Source organism: Daucus carota, chromosome 3 (genome assembly GCF_001625215.2).
Source record: "Daucus carota subsp. sativus chromosome 3, DH1 v3.0, whole genome shotgun sequence".
NCBI classification, from domain to species: Eukaryota; Viridiplantae; Streptophyta; class Magnoliopsida; order Apiales; family Apiaceae; genus Daucus; species Daucus carota.
In genome coordinates, this window is record NC_030383.2 from 58816766 (window position 1) to 58839710 (window position 22945).

Sequence of the window (22945 nt, forward strand, 5' to 3'; positions counted from 1 at the left end):
AAATCAAAAACCTAATTCACACGGACAGTAAAAAACCAATTAAAAAGAAACAAGATTTTAATTTTCTTACAAACAATATAAACAACAATATTCTGAATCACTTAAAAAGAAAGGAACATAATGATATGATAAAAGAATAAAGGGTTGATCAACAGAATAGAGACAAGAGATTACATACCAAATGAAGCTGGTATATGTCATAAGTGCAAAAATAGGGAAAATTAAAAACGTAATGAACAAATGATACAAGCAAAGTGGTCGAAATCTGTAGGCTCTGATCGAAGATGTCGTGGTACCAATCGCGCCGGAAAGTCCAAATCGAAGATCCCAAATCAGCTGATGACGGCGAGGATAACACAATCTCGCTTCGAAAAACCCTAGTTACCTTGAACCAGTAGCCTATTTAAACAGAGCACAGATTTGACCTTTAGCTTTAGTACAAGTTTAGATGGTTGCGGGGGACAAACTCAATTTGCCGGTTCCTGCTCGATTTACTTGTAGTCTTGCATTCGAACTATTATAGTGAGTCCAGCCAAGAAAAAAGAATTTTTAAACGAGGGAGGGAGAGAGAGAGTGAGAGAGAGAGAGAGAGGAGAGGGAGAGACAGAGTGAGAGAGAGAGATAGGAGAGGGAGAGACAGCAAGAACTCACTTTAGTTGCATATCACAAGAGATTTAAACAAACACTTGAGTCAAGTACAAACCTCTATCTTTAAATAACCGCAAACCTCTAATTTTTCCCCAAACTGCTAACTTCCAAACACGGCCATTAAGTGCATGGGCTGATGGGCCTTGATGGCAGCGTGTCACTGTTTATGGTGTTCTCTTCATCTATCCTGGAGCCGGAAGCAGCCACCCTTCTCGGGGGCTTAAATGTGTAAGTTAACGGTTCTCCCAAAATCTTTCACGTATTAAGTTATATAAGCAACTAGCTAGGTCGAAAAACACTTGTAGGTTTTTGGATAGCCGTGACATAAGGAAATCAACAGATATAGCTAATAGCTAGCTAGTTTGAGAATCACAAAATGCAATAATGATGACGTGGTGGAACGCAAATGTGTTTGATGTGGAATACGAAGGTTTCGCCAGTGAGTATTGTCTGCGATTTCATGTTTAATTTTTCGGTACAATCTAATATCTAAATGACTAATGTAATCACTGATTCTTATTCATAATTATCCAAAGCAGACGTCAGAAATAATAATGTGGGCTTCTTTTTGTGCGTGTTTTTACTAGTTAAACACACGGATCATATTTGACAAGGTTCGAACTCTCGATATTTCGTTGTTCGTTGACCGGCTTTGTTAATGGATCATTCTGTTTAATTTTAATCAGATGTTTCCAACCAAGGTTTAACATCAATAGCGCCTGGCTAGTGAGTACATAGCATTCAAAAGTTAGTTTCAAAATAACCAGAGACAATTAGACAAAGCTTTGTCGAACTAATCGACAAACATTACACAGATTAAATAAACTACAATTAAGTAAGATTCTGAGTACGCGCTCAAGAGCATTTTATTGCTTCCAATGTGTATCCAAATCCTCTGCTTCGTCGCTCATGAAAGAGCAATATGTTACTCAACCAAAAAGACAAACTCAATTAATCTCTTTTGCTATGTAGGCAGAAATATCATCACTCTTTCAGTTTCAGTTGCTTGAAGGAGCTGGAGCAATTTCGACATTTTCATCAACTTCACTTGAAGGAGCAGGTGACACAAAATATTCTTCAGCTTCGTCATTTGAAGACGGAGCAAAAGCTGGACTGGAATTCATTAGATCCAGCATTGCACGATGAGGGTTCGTCTTTTGTTTCTCACACAGATCAGGTAGAAACACTCCTGTGTTCAAAAAAAGAAAATTACTGTACTTGAGTAATTATGTAATTTTTACAATTTATTATTTAACAGATCTTGAATGTTGGAGATAATGTAAATATTTTTTTTCTAGAGTAGAGACTAATTAAGAAATCAAATGCAAATGATACTTTGATGTAATAAGAAGAAAAGCAAGTACAAGAAAAGAATATATTTTTCTGACATATGAGAATTAGCAGTGACAAGAAGGTATCAGAATATGAGTTTGCTCTCGTAGGTGGATTATAGTAAAGCGAAACTCTGGAATATCTTATTTTGCACAAAAGAAAGCGTCTATGTTGATGCGGATTTCTCTTTCTGTCATGCCATCGATTTTTACTGAAGTTATACATATACAAAAAAATTCTGCAGACATGTAAATTGTAGAGTGTCTGCAATGAATAGCTAAACTTTGATCCTGTAAAGCAATAATTAGACTATATGCATGAAAACAACCTCATAACCATACCGCTATTGACATGCTACCATTAAATTCTCCCTAGCTTTGCTTTTAAGAAACACGCGTAGATGCATATACAAGAGGACTGCATCTAGGTGTTGACGTAGTGTGTGTGTGTGTGTGTGTTTCAGAACATTATATGAGCCAATCTAATATGTAGACCTTACATCGACTACTAGCAAGATAAATTTCGGCTCAATACTCTATGTATGGTCCAATGCAATCACGAATCATTAATAATCGAGCTACTATTTATTTTTAATAAGGCTGTACCTTCTCCTGCAGCCAAATTGAAGTAAAGGTCAATAATGTTGGGGCAGTTGTGGTAACAATCTGGGGAGCAAAGCTTGGTGGTAAGCTGTGGCTCCAGCAATGAATCTGATGATATCCCTATCGTTCTCCGATCAACTCCACATGCATTAACACATGCCTCTGTCTCTATGTGCTCTGACATTCCCTGCACAACCACATCAGATGTACTGCACTGATCTTCCACACCTTTCTTGGTCTCCGAATTCTCCAGCAAGCACCTTTTCCCAGATGATGAAATGGAAAACGCGCATACATCTTTAGGCAACTCCTCACATATGATTTCACCTGCAAAACCTCATATAGTAGTATATCTACAAGATTACCACAAAAAGGCAAAAAAGCTATGCATATAAACTCTATGACACATTGATTATCAAGATTACCTAGACTTGTTTGCGAGATGAATGAATAAGCAAGGAAAAGAATCAACGCCAATCTGTTGGAGGAAGCCATGCCCTGGAGATTCTGATTTAATGACAGAGGAAACGAGATGATCGTGTGTGTGTGTGCTTGTGGTATTCGAGTGCTAGATATAAGGGAAGGTATCTTAAATAGTAAAATTGATGAAGTATGTCTAGAAATTTCTGGTTGTGCGTCTTGTGGTGGTTAACAACTGCTGGTGAAGTTTCATTGTATGCAAGTTCAAACGTGTCTTCTTTTTGTGCAAAATGAAGACATTTCAAGTTGAAGCTTTTATAAAACTAGCTTTCTTTTTCAAGCATAGTTCTATCAAAAATGAAAACTTGATTGTTACTCAATCAAAAGAACAAAATTGATTTTTTTTCAACCTAAATCCTTTCATTCAAACAAAATAGCTAGAGCATTTGAAACCGAATAATTTTATTTCTGTCAAACAGTTATTTCATTGAAGTGAGCAAGATGTGAATTAAGTGCTCTACAGGTATCTTCTTATCAACTTCTGCTGAGCTCTTTCAATGAAAATCACAAACCGAATAGGCTTTAGAGTTGTAAGAACAATGTATCCCGTAGATAATCCACATACCAATCCACCTGCATACCCTATTAAGATCGTTTTGGGATCAAACCAATCTTCTTCCTCATCATCAGTAATGACTGGTGTTGGAACCCCATCATCTCTGCATTTCTTTGTGAGAGGAACTCCACACAAAGCCGAGTTGCCTAGAAATGAATCCTTACCAAAAGTGTTTAATTGCTTTCCTCGTGGAATTTCTCCAGAAAGATGGTTTTCAGAAAGGTTTAAGGTCGAAAGAAATGTAAGACTGGTCAATTGCCAAGGAATTGTACCCGCCAATTGGTTAGAAGATAAATCTAACGATTCGAGAAGACTCATGTTTCCCAACAAGGACGGTATGTGGCCTGTAAGGCTATTATGAGAAAGGTTGAGCAGGCGAAGTGATTTAAGTTCTCCGATGACTTGTGGAATTGTGCCATTGAACTTGTTGCATGATAAATCTATACTCGTGTATATATTGAGAATCTTTTTCACTTCCAGCTCCACTCCTTTGACAATCAAATTAACAGAAGCTTCGTAATATTTACCTTCTACTAATGTTGTATTCACACCGATGAAAGGATCAGAATCCGCCTTAACTTTGAAATTATCCAAAAAGTTATTTGCCACGTTGCCCTCAAATTGATTGTGGGAGAGATCTATGACGCGCAATTTAGGGAATGGATCTTTCATATTGCTAACATTTAACATACCATGAAGTCTATTTGATCGCAAGACAAGGACTTGTAGCTTCGGAAGAGTAACTAGCCAAGGTGGAAATGTGTCACTTATTCTGTTGTTTCCAAGATCAAGAATTTGTAACAACTCACAATTAGCCAAAGCCAGGGGAATCGATCCTTCCATATGATTGTTGTTCAGGTTGAAAGTCGTAAGTTGGCAGCTCTTTGTGAAAGTTGTTGGTATTGTTCCTTGAAGTTGATTCTCATGAAGATCCAGTATAACAAGATTCTTGGCAAGATCTCCTATACAGTGTGGAATTGCACCGCTAAAGCTATTACTGGACAAATCAAGGATACGGGTTGCTGCTTTGCAGAGTGTTGTAGAAAGCTCTCCTGTCAAACAAAAAACAGATTAACACTTCAACAGTTTAATTATATACATTCACACAGATGAACTCTTGAAGTAAAATTCCTACCCCCATCCACATATATTTACTTAAGATCAAATCTACATTATGTTTTTAGAACCCGAAAGTACTTTAAATCTGTAATTGGATTTCATGAAACCCCATTAATTCAAGCAGTAAACTAAAGCATTAGAACTAGACCGATTATACTAACAAATACTCCATACATACCAATGACAATAGTTGATCAATGCAAGCTGCAACATACTCCTAAGTAAGTCAATGGATGAAATTAAAATTTAATGGTTCATCAATTCTTACCTGAAAAGTTGTTCTTTGATAAATCAACATAACTCAGTGAAGCATGATTTTTCCAGAAGTCCTTCGGAATGCTGCCTGAAAACCTATTGGAATGAAGGAGAAGTATCCTCATATAACTTACATTAGAAAAAGAATGAGGCAATTCTCCTTTCAATTGGTTATTGTTGAGTTGAAGAATACTCAGAAATGTCAAATTCCCAATCTGAGATGGTATAGTTCCACTAAGATTATTGGAGGACAGCGATAATACTCGCAGAAGGGGAATATTCCCAATTGTTGCTGGAATTGAACCTACTAGATGGTTTTCTGACAGTTGTATAATCCAAAGGCCTGTTATATTTCCAATCCCGTCAGGAATTGGTCCTGTAAGAAAATTACCCCCCGCAGAGATACTCATAAGATTTTTCAACATACCAATTTCAGAAGGAATATTACCAGTGAAAGAATTGTTCTGAATATCCAATAGCGACAATTTAGTCCATTTGCTGATATTCTGAGGCCAAATCTCACCGGAAAAGTGATTATCTGATAACTGTAGCTCAGAAATCTGTGTCAGATTTGACAAGGACAAAGGCAGAGGCCCGGTAAAAGAATTCACAGCCAGCCTCAAAGTTTCGAGCTTGGTACACAATCCAACTTCAGGAGGAATACTAGAGTTGAAATAATTGTTTTGGAGGTAAAGTGTTTGAAGCTCCCTAAGTTGACCTATAGACGAAGGAATACTCCCCGAAAACTTGTTCCATGACAAATCAAGATACGTCAAGTTTCTAGAACCAGTTACGAAAGAGGGGAATGTAACAGCCAGATCATTCTGGTTTAAGTCTAGGTGCGTCAGAAATGGCATTTCTAAGAACATAGACCACTTCGATTCAGCCATGAAATTTAAACCCAAGTCTAAATACTGTAACTTCTGCAGATGACTAATTTGGTAAGGAATTGCACCATGAAAACTGTTTTTGTTGAAGCTTGAGTACTCAAGTCGCATTAAATTTCCAATTTCTACTGGTATAGTACCTGAAAATTCATTGCTGCTCATGTCCAAGTGCTCAAGTTGTGTTAGACATCCAATTTCTACTGGTATAGTACCCGAAAGCTCGTTGCTGGTCATGTCCAAGGAAGTGAGATTCGGAAATGAGGAAAAATTGAAGTGAGCAAGTGTTCCGTTGAGTGATCCAAATGATAAGTCTAGCATAGTAACTGATCCTGCATTATTGCAAGTAATGCTAGTCCAGTTACAAAGATTTTTGTGGTTGTTTAAGGCCCAAGAATCGAGTGACGAAGATGGTAATAAACTGTTCTTCCATTTGACAAGGGCTATTGCTTCACTTCTGGGTGATGATGCTATATTGAGTGAGGGCAGAGAGATAAAAAAAGCATGAAAGAGTACAAAAACAAGAGGGTTGTGAAATATAGCCATTTCTTTGTATGTTTTTAATGCTTATAGTCGTGGTTTATATAGATCAACAATATTGTCGATGATTGTTTACAGAAACTTTACGTGTAAACTAAAATGGACATCATATATATATATGATAGAATATTTAAATTTTAAAATTTTAATTTATTAAGTAGGATATAATTTAACTTCCTAAAAGTAAGTGTTACTTTCATAACAAGTGTTACATGCACAATGCAAAAATTTGCAACATGATAATTGAGTTAGAGTGTTTTAATTGATTGTTTACGTCATTACATAGACTCATTCCAATCAAAATTTATACATGTCATATATTTTGTGAAAAAATTTGTACCCAATTTTATCCAGCATTTTCTTACTTTTAGGATTTTATCAGTTATTTTGAGATTCATTGATCTGATATATAATAATAAAATATTTTACACAGAAGAATAATACTCCCTCTGTCCCCTCATTTCTTTACGTTACTTTTTGACACCTTTTTTCACACTTATTTAAAGTATAGTTTCATAATATATTTTAAAAAAAAATTCCTCTGAATAAATGTTTGAAATTTAAACTTTTATTGAAAAAAATATTAAAAAAAATTATGAAACTATGAGTCTCAAAATACGTGCAAACTTACAGGAATACTAAAGGAGTAGAGAGCATACCCTAGTTGTTACTGCATTAACAGGAGTCCCCACCAATTGAATGGTGAGGAACGAAGATAGATCCAGTAGGGTACATGTCACGGCAGTTCTCACTGGCATGCCTATAGGCATGTATTTTACAAAAAAGCATGCCCAAATGGCATGCCATTTTCCATTATATATAGCAAAAACTGCTGCATCATTACAGGATTGATACTAAAGTGCACTTACAAATATAACAAAAGTTAGTAAATATTAAGAACAAAACTTAGTACAGTCTTAGTTTATATTAGTAGTTTATCTAATATTTAACTATGAAGTTGGACTATATTTAAAATTTTCAATATTTATAAGATATAATATTTATATAAATTTTATTATTTATATAAAAAATTAGTAAAAAAGCATGCCAAATGGACAAAAGGCATGCCTAGGGCATGCCCAGTCTGGCATGCCCAGTCTGGCATGCCCGTGCCGCTGTGACATGAACCCTAAGATCCACACAACTACTATGAAGCAGATGAACAGGCAGTTGGGCAATGAAAGTTGCAGCAAGTAGACTGACTTTGACTTTGATTAGTTCAGATTTGGAAACGGTCTTCTTGCTCAACTCTACAGTGATATTCCCTCTGTTTTTTTTATATGACACTTTTGATTTACGTAATTTTAGGTGGATTGATCGGGTAGTAAAAATTATTATTTTTAATTGATTTTTTTTGTGAATTAAAATTTTGATTACATATTTTTATTCAGAAAAAGAAAATTTTGAAAAAAATATTTTTAAATATCCGGTCAAAATACTTAAAAATATGTGCCAAAAAGTCAAACATCATATACTCCCTCCGTCCCATTTTAACTGCTTTTGACTTTTTTACACGTATTTTAAGATGTTGAAAAAATCACATCTAAACATAATAATTTTTCATAAAATTTATATCAAATAAAAGTTTAGAATCTCAACTTTTATTTGATATAAGAATTGAATTTTTTTATTAAGTGTAGATGTTATTTTTTTACACCTCAATGTACGTGTCAAAAAGTCAAACATCAGTTACAATGGGATAGAGGGAGTATTAAAAAAAACTGAGAGAATATTGAAGATGTGTCCATCCTGACTGATCATTTTCCTTACCATCCCCCACTAAATTGAAATATATACCAAAGGTGAATTATTACCTCAATCCTCTACCAAATTCCTGTAGAATTGATCAATTTTATAATGATAATTATTTATATTTATATTATAGTAATAATCATATAGAAAATTATGATCATAAATAATATTCACTCCATACCCTCACTCTTTACCATTTTTCTCATTTTCTGGCACGTATTTCAAATTGTGTATTGACTTAATTTTTATTATCTTTTTCATAAAAATATTTAGATGTTAAATTTTCGTTTAGGAGAGAAAAATAAAATAATTTATGAAATTATATTTTAGAGAAGTGCGTGTCAAACTCCCGTCTTCCCGAATAAACAACTTAGGGAGAGTATTCAATTTATTATAAAATTCAATTTCCAAATTTAAAAATAAACATAAAACGATAAATTTTTTTATTTGAGGCTAAATTTTGGCGATTTTACATGCAAATTTAAAAAAGGCCAAAATGAATGAGACATAATGAATATTATTTATTAATTTTATTTGCTTCTGGCAAACAAATAGATCCAGTATTTTCAGACTTTGTATTGTTGAAAAAATTACAACTTCGAGAAGTTCCCTCAACTCGGCAGAGAAGGTGCTCTTCTGGACAATTAGTTGTAAACTGTCTACAGTTTCATTCCTATATCCAAAATAGTATTTTGTTAATGGTTTATGAAATGCATGAATGACAAATAAAAGTAATATAAAACTAAATAAAAGTATTTTATTATATTGAAAAGTATTATATAAAATAACTATATCATAAGTCTTTATACAGACTCTGCATTAACAAATCAATCAAGCTAAACTAATCTCACTACTAATCGTCCAAACAAATACAACAGAGGATCAGGCCTTAACATCTGGCAGTTGAGACGGCACTGAAGAAGAGCTTGTTTGCTATTCAGACCTTAAGCAGCTGGTTACAAAAGCAAGAGTGAGCTGATATTATCAGTGCAGAGCTTACAAGTTACAACAGTACTCCTTTCAACTATTTTTTCGGATTTACTGGTAGTTAGGGGTGTAAATGAGCCGAGCCGAGCCGAACTCTAGAGTGCTCGTGTATCGTTTGTTAAAATATTAGCGAACTCGAACTCGAGCTCGAGCTCGAGCTTGGATCGAGCCAAAAATATTGTTTGAGGATCGACTCATTAAGAAATAGCGTTGTTCACGAACGGCTCACGAACCGCTCACGAACATGTCTCACGAGTTTTTACTCACGAACCGCTCATTGACTTACGTTCACGAACATGCTCACGAATTTTTGCTCACCAACCGCTCATTAATTTTGTTCACGAGCTTGTTCAATAAACTTTGCTAACGAGCTAACTTATACTCATAAATTATTTACGAGCTTGTTCGTGAGCGTAAGTTATGCTCTAATTAAAATAAATAAATTAAAATGCTAACAATATTTTAATTTATGCTCTGAGGAATCATAATTCATATTAAATTATTCATGAATGAAACTCCCACATCCACGAGCCATGTTTACGAATTATGTTCACGGGCCGAGTCCACGAACCATGTTCATGAACTACGCTCACGAGCCAAGTTCACAAACCATGTTCACGAACTCATAATTCGGACTTGTTCACGAACTATCGAGTCGAACTCTACTGTGCTCAAGTTCAGCTCGTTTATAAAACGAACCTTAAAATTGTGCTCAAGTTCGACTCGTTTATGAATCGAACCGAGATCAAACCGAGCTTTTTTCGAACCGAACACCGAGCGGTTATCGAGCGTATCAACTCATTTACAGACCTACTGGTAGTGCAGTTGGTGGATTTCATTGAACAAGAAGAGCAAGGATGTGAAGTTGAGGCTGATATACATGTGTGTGTGCGCGCTACTGAGATATTTGGTGGAACACAGTGGGCAAAAGGATCAGATGGCCATTCAAGAGTACATGATACCGTTCACAATGAGGTGATTTAGGCTAAAAAGAACGGTAGCTCAACTCGTGACTTACACTTAAGACATATGAGGCTCATATGATAAGTATACCTAAAAGGAATGTCGAAGGAGCTCCCTGGAATTCCAGTGTTAACACAGTTGAGCTCCATAACACTTGTATTGGACCTGTGAAGCTTGCCAGACCCCAGCCAGTGAGAAAATTAGGGTACAAGACAACAGTTGGTGGGGTAATAGTTAAATCCGCATCATTTTTAAAAAAAAAAATGGTGTCATTGTGGTTACTAGCTAGTAGCCGATTTGACAGTGGAGAAGGAAAAGCAAAGAAGCACTAGGAATTGTTGTGATCATTATGCTCATGTAATCAGTGGCGGATGTACAATGGAGAATGGTGTGTCATGTGACACACCATTATCTTAAAAAAAAAAATATTTTTTTTAATATATGTCTGTGTTTTTCAGCAGCATTTGTACAGGTTAGACTCTGTACTCCTGCTTGACTGCTTCTGTTCTTTCACTCTCCAGACTCATCTCAACGAAGATGCATTCATCCTTCAAACTCCACACATAAATCTTCTATATTGTCTTGCTATTTTTGATTCTCAAATTTCAAAAAATATACACTTTGACAAATAAAAAGTTGAGTTTACAAGGTGTTTGTGAAAAAATCGCAGAGAGTTATTTAATAAAATTTATTGCTTTTCTTATTTGTTGAGTAGTGACAAACTGAAAAGGTCGAATAGTGACACACCATATGTAAAATCCTGTATCCGCCACTGCATGTAATAGTTTATTTTGAGCAGTTTGATCATTTTGGTAATTCACAGTGCTTGCTACATTGAAACTGCTATCTTTTGGTGTAATATTATGTTAGCTGTGCTTGTTCATATGAACACGACATTTTATAATCCTAAGTGGTATTTTGAGTATGGATATGCCATCTCTCTGTTTAATAAAGTAGAAGTCATTTGCTAAATTTGTAAATTCATGACAAAGCCGGCATAGACTTCATTATTGAGAAACTACGCTTCATTTCATGCAAGAATAGGGGAAAGGTGAAAGTAAGAAAGAATAAAGAGGGTAGGAGCTACGATGGAAAAGAGAGGGAAGAAGAGAAAAAGGAAGGAAGGATATGTAGAACACTTGCGCTAACTCAGAACTCTCTCACTCTCACTCTCCGGCAAGTTAATATTGTTCTTATTCGACTGGAAAGGTTGTGGTGTTAGGATCCTCAAACATTATAGGTGAGTCTATCAGGTTTTTGACTTAAGGAGGTTTATGTGTAAAAACCAGCTCAACTTAAGGGCAAATGTCTAGTTAAGACTAGTAAAGAACTCCCATGACATTTTCTCTATGAATAGAGTAATCCAATACAGGCTCCTTTTCTTTGGTAAATTCATCAGTCTGTTCTCTTTCTAGAAGCCTGGATGAAGTAGACAAATTGGAGAACCGTCTAGCTTCACTGAAATTTGGTAAGGCAGGTAGGGAAGAACTGCACTTGTATCAACAAAAGAGATCCTCTGATCAGTTTTCAAGAACTGCAGTCCTAAATGAGTAGTAGTATATAGTTCAGGAAGGCTTCATAGAACATCTATTAGACAGTTATGAGCTAACAGAACACACGCATCAATATAGATCATCTCACAAACAGTATATCAATCTAATGTTGGAATTCTCCATTCAATTTAAAAACCAATTCAAGACTTCATAAGCATCAAAAACATTTGCCTCGGAAAAAGTTATATATTCCCCAGTCAGTAAACTATATCAGTTTAGAGTATTATGCCCACCTGAACCCTTATGCCAAAGCCTAACAAGAGACGTCAGCAACTAGCAGGTGATCAATATGTAATTAATCTAGATAGCAAGAAAAGAAATTTTTATAAAACGCTGACAACTATATTCTTTTGCTAGTAAGTTCCTGTGCTGGTGCCATGTTAGCCAAAGTCGTTTAAAGCTGTCGGTTTCTCATAGAGACATTCTCCTGATCTTTTGAAAGGATTCTTTGTTTTTTCACTGCACACAAAAACAAACAACACATACACATAATATATCAATTAAGACATGTATTCGTGTTAAACTGAAGCAAGCGAGAAGTAAGTTTAATCAGGTAAAACAATTACCTGGACTTAATATCTTAACACTTTTTGTTATGGACTTCATAGATGTCACTGAATCAGGCCCTGTTAATGAAAAGAATATCAATAAATTTGTCTGAATTCAGTAGCAAGCAGCTTTAAGATGCACCCTCTTTTCCTTTTTGTGCAAGGTATTACCGTATCTTTTATTACGAGATGCTTTCTTCTTACCTTGTACATTCATGTTTTTCTCTGAAAGAACCTCTGTTACAGTAGATGAAAACTCTGAGATAACTTGGTTACCACCAGCACTACCATCTTCTGGAGTGTTTGCTGACCTATAAATGAAAAGGATAAGGGAATTACTATCCACTGAGGGCATAGATGTATAATAGTAAATATACTTGTTAAGCTGTGCACAATAACTTACCCAGAAAGAGAACCTGAAGAGGAATTCATGACTGGCTGGAATGAACCATTCATATCTTCACCATCTAACCCAAGCTCACTCATCAGTTCAGAAAAGTTAAAGTCCGGCCCCAAAGCATCAAGATCAGGAAAATCAAAATCAAGATTATCTACTTCATTTCTGATTTCAGATGCTGACACCTCCCAAGATATTGGTTTATCTATGCTCGGAGCCGCTTCAGATCCATCAAAATCAAGCCTTCCTTTTACATGATCCCTTGTGTTGGCCCTTCTGATATCTGTCTTAATTGGTGAAGAAGAGGATATACGACAGTTCCTCTCTACTGAATAGGTGATCTGCTTGGAAGGACTAACTGTGATCGTCTCTGAAGCAATCAGGGTGGAGTTTGTGGTTGTTATAGGTTGAGGTGCCACATTATTACAAGTAGCATTTGTAATTTCTTGTGGAGAAGCAATAATTTGTGTTGGAATTGACATTGCCTGAGGAGGTGTATTGGGACTAGATGAATTATATGGATGCTGTTTACTAGGCTGATTGAACAAGCACTTGGCAACACCAGATCCCTGAACTGATGATCTACCAGACATATTAACATGAGCTGATGCTTTAAGAGACTGCAGACTGCAGTTAGATACGTTACTTTGTTGTTGTCTATTTGTATCTGCAAAGAAAAAGAATATCGGTAAGTTGCAAGTCTTGCAATTTTTTGAGGTAGCTATTGCTGAGAGAGTAACATGCCTTTTGTTTGCAAAATCCTACTGGGAGGTTGACTACGAGACCTTTTTGCTGTGCCAGAGTTATCTGAAACAATTTTCCGTTTTGATGTTGCAGCATTGGTGCTAGGTGTCGCCAGATTTTTGGAGGTTGCAGGAGTGTTAAAGGGCCTAGACTCAGGCATCACAGCTTGAGTGTTGTTAACAGGAAAACCTGATACAAATTAAAAGGGCTGAGAAATAAGCAAATAATATATTAAAAAAGAAACATTTTAAAATTAAGAAGCCAATTGCCAAAGAACTGTTTCCAAAATTCTTTTGCAACCTCTATACCCCCGTAGAAAACTATGCCTAACTGTGCAAGTAAAGCCTAAACATAAAATGTATACCAATCAACTACAAGTTGCAAAAGAATGTGTGCGTTGATCAAAACTTACCATGTATTAAAATAGTTTTGTGAATATTAATCCCATCTCAACTACATCAATGTTCAGTAAAAGCAATGTCATTAGCAAACTAGTATAGCAGCTATCAAGGTTCAAATACAGATTGTTTCAGACATTGATCTTTAAAATGTTCCGTCTGAAGTGAACAAAATACCCAGCTAATGTGTCTAAGTAATTAAACTTAGTATGTATCAATAAACTAACTTGAAACAAAAGTTACACATGAATCATAGTCCACATTCAAAAGGACTATAAGATTTTTAATGTGCTCAACTTTTTCATGAAGAATTACAAGCTAAGGTGCAAGACACATCAAACCAGCAATAGTACAACTTGTATTAATGTTCGGAAACAACTTAAAAGCTTATAGTATCTACAATCCCCCCCCCCCCCCCCCCCAAAGCTAAGTTTATCTAACACCACGCTTTATCTTGTAGACATGTAATGCAACCCAATCACTCCCATTTATCAAGCCCTTAAAATTAAGGAGGGTTGGAAACTTCACATTTTATCAAAGGTTCATGAGAGATCACAAGCCTCCTATCCAAAAAATGGCCTTTGGAGTCCTAAAAACGGGGGCTTTGAAGTCTCAAGACTATGACAGAGTCCTTAACATAACACATTACAATTTAGACAAAAATTACATCAAAATTCAGAGCAAGAATGACATTAAAAAGTACCTGCAGTAGACCCGATAGTCGAATTAACACGAGGAACCAAAGCACCAGAATTCGCAATCACAGGCTGAGGACCAGCAGCCACATTTGCACCAAAATTGTTATAAGCATTCATCACATCTTGCATACCCTTCATCAAGTTTTGGACCCGGAGATTTTCTTGATCCAAAATCACTTTCTGCCCTTTTAAAACTATATACTCATCTATTAATTCCCCTAAACTCAATAAACTCCTTGGCGCCTACAAAAATAAAAAAAACCCATATCACAAAAACATTAAAAATAAAAAACCCATATCACAAAAACATAAATAAACTCATCTACATTAAAAATACACCTGCGCAATTATTTATACGAACAAATAAATATTAATACATCGAGATTATTAATTTTCGAGACACAAAAACTTCACTATATCTGCAATGTCGCAACCAAAAAAATCAAAAAAAAAAATTGAGATTATTAATTTATCGAGATTTTTCGAGTTTTTGGGTACCTCTTGAACGGGGGATCTAGAGAAGAGATGCGAAGCTTCGATCCGAAAAGACGAGCGAGTGGTGGTGAATCTGTTATCAGCGAGATATCGATCCACCAGAAACGCAATCTGCACCGGCGTCACCTTGCCTTTTCCGATGCTACTCGCTGAATTTGTTGCTTTCGTTTGCTTCCTCATTTTTATGTAATAAAAAATGAAGAAGCAAGTCGATGTAATAAGAAGAACACGAAGAGTTGCAGAGAATGGTAGTGTACGAGGATATATATATATATATTGTGCGTGTGTGTATAGGTGTGTGTATAAAGCGCGGGATTGTTTAAAAAATTTGGAGGAAAATGAGAGGGCTGAAGGCTGTAAGTATTTGTTGTGTGTGTAAGTAAATATTAGGCGCTATGTTGTGGAGGGAACTAATTTAGCAATAAAATTTGGGGAATGTGTGATTTGATTTGGTATCGAATTTGTGAGATATTTCTTTTTTGTATTTTCTTAATCAGTGATGAATCTGTATTATTAAAATTATATAAAACTGCCCAAAAAGTTGTGTTTAAAAGTGATTATATATTCAAAGTATATAATTTATGTAGATGTATTCGTTTGAATATATTATCTTCTTTACCATAATTGTCAATTTTTTTCCAAATAACGGTTTAAGTAAAGAAGTTTTCATTGAAGATGAGGAATATAATCCATAATCAATATTTTTATTTTTTTTATCAATTTTTTATATTTATTAAGAAAAATAAACATTTACAAACTAATATCCAAATATGCGGACTCATATCTAATCTGTCAGATTTCAGTTCAGTTTGGATATTAACCAGATCTCGATTCATTTATCCAAATATGCGGACTCGTATCTAATCCGTTAGATTTCAATTAGATTTGGATATTAATCAGATCTCAATTTATTTATATTATTAATATAATTAGTTTGAAATTTTTTTATATACTCCCTCCATGCCCTCAATTGTTTATCTTGAGGAACGGAGACTAGACACACATTCTAATGCTCTCATAAAATACAGTTTGATAAATTATTTTGAATTTTTTTTTCTAAATAAATATTTACTATCTAAATTTTTATACGAATGGAATATTCCAAAGCATTCGCTTCTGAAGGAATTTGAACTAATTGTACCACAGTTGAGCGTCAAAGAGAAAAATTTCAAAAAAAAGTTATGAAACTATGTTTTATATAGGCCTTAGAATGCGTGTCGAGCAATGTAAAGAAATGAAAGGGACATAGGGATTAAGAACTACAAAATCTGATCTAATCAATTATTAAACAAAAAAAATAAAAACAATATATGTCTAATAAAAAAGATGTTTTTTATAATTATGAAATAATGACGTAATAATGATAGGTGACCGGTGTTAATTACAAATTCAAGATTTGTGATCCAATCAAAAAATAAGATCCTAAGTAGACAATTAATCTCTATAAGATATTAATAATTCATTATATATGATTTATTTATACAAGTAACAATCAAAATACGACCCATCTAATTTTTTTACCACCCAACTAATTTTTTTATTCTTTTAGTCACTAATGTTAAGTTTTGTTTTGTTTTTAGCCACCAGCTTGGGTTTGGATTTGATTACTAGCATTATGATAATTTTTTGTATCATCATTTATACATAGTGATAGTATCTAATATTTTGATGATGTGTTGTATGTTTATATCCTTATATATAGCAATAGTAATATAAAATGAGCCGATGAAAAATTAAAATCAGAAATAATAGTAATCAGATTCTAAAAATTCAATAAATCATGAATATGAAATCTATGACTTCAAACAATTCACCCTCTCTCATAAGATAAAGTGTAATTGAGTGATATGACGCATCATCTTTCGCTATTAAACTTTCAATGGACTAGCTCAGTCTAAGATCTTTCTTAAATTTATCTCAAAAAATTTTAATAACTTTATCTAATTACAATTTTCGAGATAAATAAATAAAGAGGAAAACTTAATTTTTGATGATTGTCCTCTATATATAATGCATCATTTTATATTATTATTACGGGTTAATTATCAAACTCATCACTGAAGTGGATAAATGGTATCAACTTCATCACTGATCTCCACGGGGTCTCAACTGGCTCACTAAACTCGCTTAATGGTATCAAACTCAACACTGCCGTTAAAAAAAGTAACGGAAGTTTGGACGGAATGACAGATTGGCCGTAGGTTTGACATGTGGCATGCCACATAATTTAATTGAATTTTATATGGAAATAAAGTATGCAATCTTTTTATTAAATTAATTTTAGGATATAATTATCTAAATAAATGCATGAAACTAAATTTTAATATAAAATTAACCAAAATATTAAAATTAACTTTTATTTTTTTATTAGATTATAATTATTTTTGAATAATTATAATCTATTAAAAAAACATAAGATAATTATATATAATTATTTTAATGTCTGTTTTATTGTCTAATTATAATCTAAAAAAACATAAAATAATTATATATAATTATTAGATAATTTTACTGTCTGTTTTATTGGTGAATCAATGTATATGGCTAGATGTCATTATAATCTAATAAAAAAACATAAAATAATTATATATAATTATTTCAAAAATAATTATAATCTAATAAAAAACATAAAAGTTAATTTTAATTGTTTGGTTAATTATATATTAAAATTTAGTTTCATGCATTTATTTAGATAATTATATCCTAAATTAATTTAATAAATAGATTGCATACTTTATTTTCATATAAACTTTAATTAAATTATGTGGCATGCTACATTGCCACATGTCAAACCCTACGGTCAATCTGTCATTTTGTCTAAACTTCTGTTACTTTTTTTAACGGCAGTGATGAGTTTGATATCATTAAGCGAGTTTAGTGAGCCACTTGAGACCCCGTGGAAATCATTGATGAAATTGATACCATTTGTCCACTTCAGTGATAAGTTTGATAATTAACCCTTATTATTACTCCCTCCGTCCCTCTCATTAGTTTACAAATTTTCTCTAGTGCTTAGCACGTATTTAAGATTCTTATAAAACATAGTTTCATAACTTATTTTTGTGTGTAAAAATTCAAACGCTGAATTTTCATTCGGAAGAAAAAAAATAAAGTTATATATGAAACTACATCTTTTAAAGGCCATATAATACGTGTAAAATTCTTATCATCCAAGGTAAGCGATCTTGAAGACATAAAAAGTACTACATATAAAAATACAAATATATATCAAATCATCAAAATATTACCGGCTACCACTATATTTTAATAATGATACACATAAAATGTAATGCTAATAATCAAATCTGAACCTAACTTCAGTGACAAAAAAAAGAGCTAAATCTAACACTAGTGAGTAAAATAAAAAAAATTATAGTTCAGTGGTTAGTTTCTAAAAATGCAATAAGTTTAGTGATAAAAAATTATCATAATGCTGGTAATCAAATCCAAACCTAAGTTGGTGGCTAAAAATAAAACCAAACCTAACATTAGTGACTAAAAGAATAAAAAAATTAGTTGGGTGGTAAGTTTCTAAAAACACTATAAGTTGAGTGGCAAAAAAATCTATTTCCCATTATAAAAATTAATTTAATCAAATGTCAGGAGAAATTTTAAAAAAAATACATATATAATAAATTAGGTCATTATCAAATAATGGCGTAATGATACATATATTAAAAAATTAGCCATGGTTCAGTGTGGACTCCCGAGTCTTGACATTACCTCAAGGTTAGGCAAGCACCACATTCGAAACCATTGGCTCTTGAGGCTCATGTAGAGGAGTTCAAAGCTCCAACACTTCTGTGCTGGATCGTCTTTAAGTGCTTGTAAGTTCCAATCTTTTGGTTGCTTCACAAAAACAAACTACTATGTGCAGAGGAGGCTATGTACAAGTAGAAGTTCCAAGCTTTGCCAAGTGATAATAAACAACAACAGATATATCAAGCTGCAGCCATTCACTAGGATAACTTCAATATTAACATTATGACACTTTAAAGCATAAACTTGAACTGAAGGAAAACAATAATCTAGAGGATAACAAAAGTGCATAGATGTTTTAGACAACCGAACATAACAATTCATAACAAGGTCTGCAACAAACTGTAATCAGGACATCATACTGTAACAATATGGCATAGTAACAGATAATTGAACAAGATAAGCACGACACAACTGTGCGTTGCAGCAAGCTAATTCAACCATCCGACAAAAACAATTCGCTTCTAATTTGGCCCATTACATATCTTGATGAGCCTCTTCCTCCTCTTCATCTTCATAGTAATCTTCCTCCTCAGCGGTTGCATCTTGGTACTGCTGGTATTCTGAAACCAAGTCATTCATGTTGCTCTCGGCCTCGGTGAACTCCATCTCATCCATACCTTCACCAGTATACCAATGCAAGAAAGCCTTCCTCCTAAACATAGCAGTAAACTGCTCACTCACACGCCTAAACATTTCCTGGATGGATGTTGAATTCCCAATGAATGTAGATGCCATCTTCAAGCCAGTGGGTGGGATATCACAAACAGTTGACTTCACATTATTAGGAATCCATTCGACAAAGTAAGAAGAATTCTTGTTCTGGACATTGATCATCTGCTCATCAACCTCCTTTGTACTCATCTTTCCCCTGAACATAGCCGAGGCTGTCAAGTACCTGCCATGACGAGGGTCAGCTGCACACATCATGTTCTTAGAATCCCACATCTGCTGGGTTAGCTCAGGAACACTCAATGCACGGTACTGCTGTGAACCACGGGAGGTCAGTGGTGCAAACCCCACCATGAAGAAATGGAGCCTGGGAAAGGGGATCAGATTTACAGCTAGCTTCCTCAGATCAGAGTTCAGCTGACCAGGGAACCTCAAACAGCATGTGACACCAGACATTGTGGCCGAAATCAAATGGTTCAGATCACCAACTGTTGTACCACAACCACATTTAGATCAGTACATGACGTCATTAAGTAAAAAAATCAATAGCTAAAAAAACACAAAACTAAGATCTTACAGCTAGGAGTTGTGAGCTTGAGTGTCCGAAAGCAAATGTCATAAAGAGCTTCATTGTCAAGAACCATGCACTCATCAGCATTTTCAACCAACTGATGAACAGACAATGTTGCGTTATAAGGCTCAACAACAGTGTCCGACACCTTTGGCGAAGGGAACACGGAGAATGTAAGCATCATCCTGTCAGGGTATTCCTCTCTAATCTTAGAGATCAATAGAGTACCCATTCCAGACCCTGTTCCTCCTCCAAGAGAATGACAGACCTGGAATCCTGCATAATTATGCCCAACACAAACATAAGCATCAAAACTAAACCGATCGAATGCACAACATAAGTTGAAGAATATGCTTTGCAGAAAAAATTATCTTAATGTACTAAAAACAGAATCGCACCACAAAAACCAGTGAAAAACATGTCAACATCAATCCACATAGCAAGAAACTCGAAAACAATTCGACATTTTCAATGGCGTATGTAATACAAACCTACATATTCTGACATAAGCATAAGCATCAAACTAAACTGATCTAATGCACAACATAAGTTAAAGAATATGCTTGGCAGAAAAAACCATCTTAATGTACTAAAAACAGAATAGCACCAGAAAACTAGTGAAAAACTAGTCACCATCAATCCACATAGATACAAACATGAAAACAGTCGACACTGCCAAGGGCATATGTAATATAAACCTACATATTCTGACATTAGAACACAAAAGCAATCCAAACGGCAGAATGTATACACTACAAAATAGACTTAAAGACCTAAATTATCAACATCAAAGCATCAGATGCACACAATCTGTTCGACAATATAAAAATTCTCCAGAATGACCAAAACAAGGCTTACATACACAAACACAGTTTATCCATATACACCAGACATATATACACAACAACATAGCATCAATGCACACCACCTGTTCGATAAATTAATTTAATAAAGATTTTTAATATGCATACCACTTGTTCGACAAAATGACCCACAGAAAAACACATCTAAATACCCACTAGATTTAGATAAAAAAACGCAGATCTACAACAATACATACAGAAAACACACACAAATTCATAGATCTGAGATGAGAATTATACCCTGAAGACAGTCACAATTCTCGGCTTCTTTGCGAACAACATCGAGAACCGAATCGATCAATTCAGCACCCTCAGTGTAATGCCCTTTAGCCCAATTGTTCCCCGCCCCAGACTGGCCGAACACGAAGTTATCGGGCCGGAAAATCTGGCCGTACGGGCCAGACCGGAGGCTGTCCATGGTGCCCGGTTCGAGATCCATGAGAACCGCCCGGGGGACGTAGCGCTGAGAACTGGCTTCATTATAGTAGACATCGATGCGTTCGAGTTGAAGGTCGGAGTCGCCGTTGTATCGGCCGGTGGAGTCGATGCCGTGCTCGGCGCAGACGACTTCCCAGAACTTGGCTCCGATCTGGTTGCCGCATTGGCCGCCCTGGATGTGGAGGATCTCTCTCATTTTTGCTGGGGAGAGATTAGGGTTTCGCGAGAGAGATTTGGGAGAGAAATTTGAGAGAGATGAGAGAGAGAGGGGAAATGACTAATGAGACTATGAGAGTGAGGGGAAGAGTGGTGGGGACTGAGGAGTTAAATAAGGGGGTGGGGTAGGGTTAGTGAGATACTGTTGTATTGAGATTTGAAAAAGAAAATTGGGATAGGGGTTGTAACGGCCAGTGCAAAAAATTTGAATTTCAAATCGAACTGATGAGCGTTGTGTATGCAATATTTTCTACTATTTTTGGTTAATTGAAATTTTTTGAAACGAGAAGAGGTCGGTTAAATTAGTATCGGTTTGGCTAGTGTGTGCCCATGGGCACATGCTAAGCGCGGAAATTTTGGTATTTGGTAGATTTTGATTGGTGTGGTTGGTGTATTTTCAAGGGGGTCCACCATTATCATGAGATAGGAGCCAATCAAAATGATCCAAATACAAAATTTTCCGCGCTTAGCATGTGCCCATGGGCACACCATAGAAAAACCGAATTAGTATAAATTAATTGAGTTATATGCAATTGGCACCCCTTATGTTTGGACATAATGCACATTGCACCTAATAGTTTAGGAAAATACACTTTGCAGCCCCAGACTTTTAACCCGTATACGCTTTGCACCCTTTCCGTTAATTTATGCCGTTACCGTTAACTTTTGCAGGGGCATTTTGGGAAATTTAATTATATTTAATTAAAATCATACCTTTATTTAAATTTTGTGACCATCTAAACGATATTTTTCGGAAAAACTTAAAGAACGAAAGTTGTAGAGAATAAAAAGATCTTTTTAGAACAATAAAATTCAAAATTTAAATTACTGTAATTACTGTTTCTGTGTTTTATGTTTCGAAATCCAACAGAGAAATTTGTATATATGACAAGTGTAAACGTGGTAAAGAAAATAATTAAAATTGAATTTTAAATAATACAGTGTTGAGTTTATTTATGAATTTCCAAAAAATTTGAATTTCATTTAAAATTCACGACATATAAATACAACTATTAAGCTGAGAGCTCAAATTATGTAATTTAAAATAAAATATATTTTTTCAAACATAACTTTGCGATAGTCTTTATATTTTTATTGTAAGTATATTTGATATTCCTCAATTTATGTGTCATCCGGTGTAAAATGTTAAGAAACTGTGTAATATATGTAACTTTTGGATTTGATAGTCAAAAAGTCTAGTAACTTTTTAATGCAAAAGATAATTATAACTTGGTAAAGTTGCTTCCTTTTTATTTAAGGGAAAATAGATTTTTTTGTCACTCAACTTATAGCGTTTTTAGAAACTTACCACCCAACTAATTTATTTTTTCTTTTAGTCACTAATGTTAGGTTTGGTTTTTTTTTTAGCCACTAACTTAGGTTCGGATTTGATTACTAGTATTATGATAATTTTTTTTGTCACTAAATTTATTGCGTCTTTAGAAACTAACCACTCAACTATAATTTTTTTTATT

The 22945-nt window shown here is 34.6% G+C and overlaps 4 protein-coding genes across 4 annotated transcripts; all 4 read right to left on the minus strand.

The window, feature by feature from the left end:
* Positions 1 to 1383: 1383 nt before the first annotated feature.
* Positions 1384 to 3224, minus strand: LOC108211921 (uncharacterized). Its single transcript, XM_017383641.2, has 3 exons — positions 3008 to 3224; positions 2586 to 2909; positions 1384 to 1837 (listed from the first exon to the last, which is right to left on the minus strand). Exons 1-3 carry the CDS (start codon positions 3075 to 3077, stop codon positions 1647 to 1649), a joined length of 585 nt encoding a protein of 194 aa, XP_017239130.1. The 5' UTR covers positions 3078 to 3224; the 3' UTR covers positions 1384 to 1646.
* A 203-nt stretch (positions 3225 to 3427) lies between these two features.
* LOC108211920 (receptor-like protein 52) lies at positions 3428 to 6417 on the minus strand. The gene is made up of 2 exons (XM_017383640.2): positions 5006 to 6417; positions 3428 to 4670 (listed from the first exon to the last, which is right to left on the minus strand). The coding sequence occupies exons 1-2, from the start codon at positions 6195 to 6197 to the stop codon at positions 3520 to 3522; spliced, it is 2343 nt and encodes a 780-aa protein (XP_017239129.1). The 5' UTR covers positions 6198 to 6417; the 3' UTR covers positions 3428 to 3519.
* Positions 6418 to 11523: 5106 nt separating this feature from the next.
* Positions 11524 to 15232, minus strand: LOC108213663 (uncharacterized). The gene is made up of 7 exons (XM_017385463.2): positions 14955 to 15232; positions 14462 to 14699; positions 13361 to 13549; positions 12623 to 13283; positions 12424 to 12530; positions 12238 to 12297; positions 11524 to 12130 (listed from the first exon to the last, which is right to left on the minus strand). The coding sequence occupies exons 1-7, from the start codon at positions 15129 to 15131 to the stop codon at positions 12066 to 12068; spliced, it is 1497 nt and encodes a 498-aa protein (XP_017240952.1). The 5' UTR covers positions 15132 to 15232; the 3' UTR covers positions 11524 to 12065.
* A 3748-nt stretch (positions 15233 to 18980) lies between these two features.
* On the minus strand, positions 18981 to 21560 carry LOC108214618 (tubulin beta chain-like). Its single transcript, XM_017386716.2, has 3 exons — positions 21057 to 21560; positions 19960 to 20229; positions 18981 to 19870 (listed from the first exon to the last, which is right to left on the minus strand). Exons 1-3 carry the CDS (start codon positions 21448 to 21450, stop codon positions 19188 to 19190), a joined length of 1347 nt encoding a protein of 448 aa, XP_017242205.1. The 5' UTR covers positions 21451 to 21560; the 3' UTR covers positions 18981 to 19187.
* Positions 21561 to 22945: the final 1385 nt, after the last annotated feature.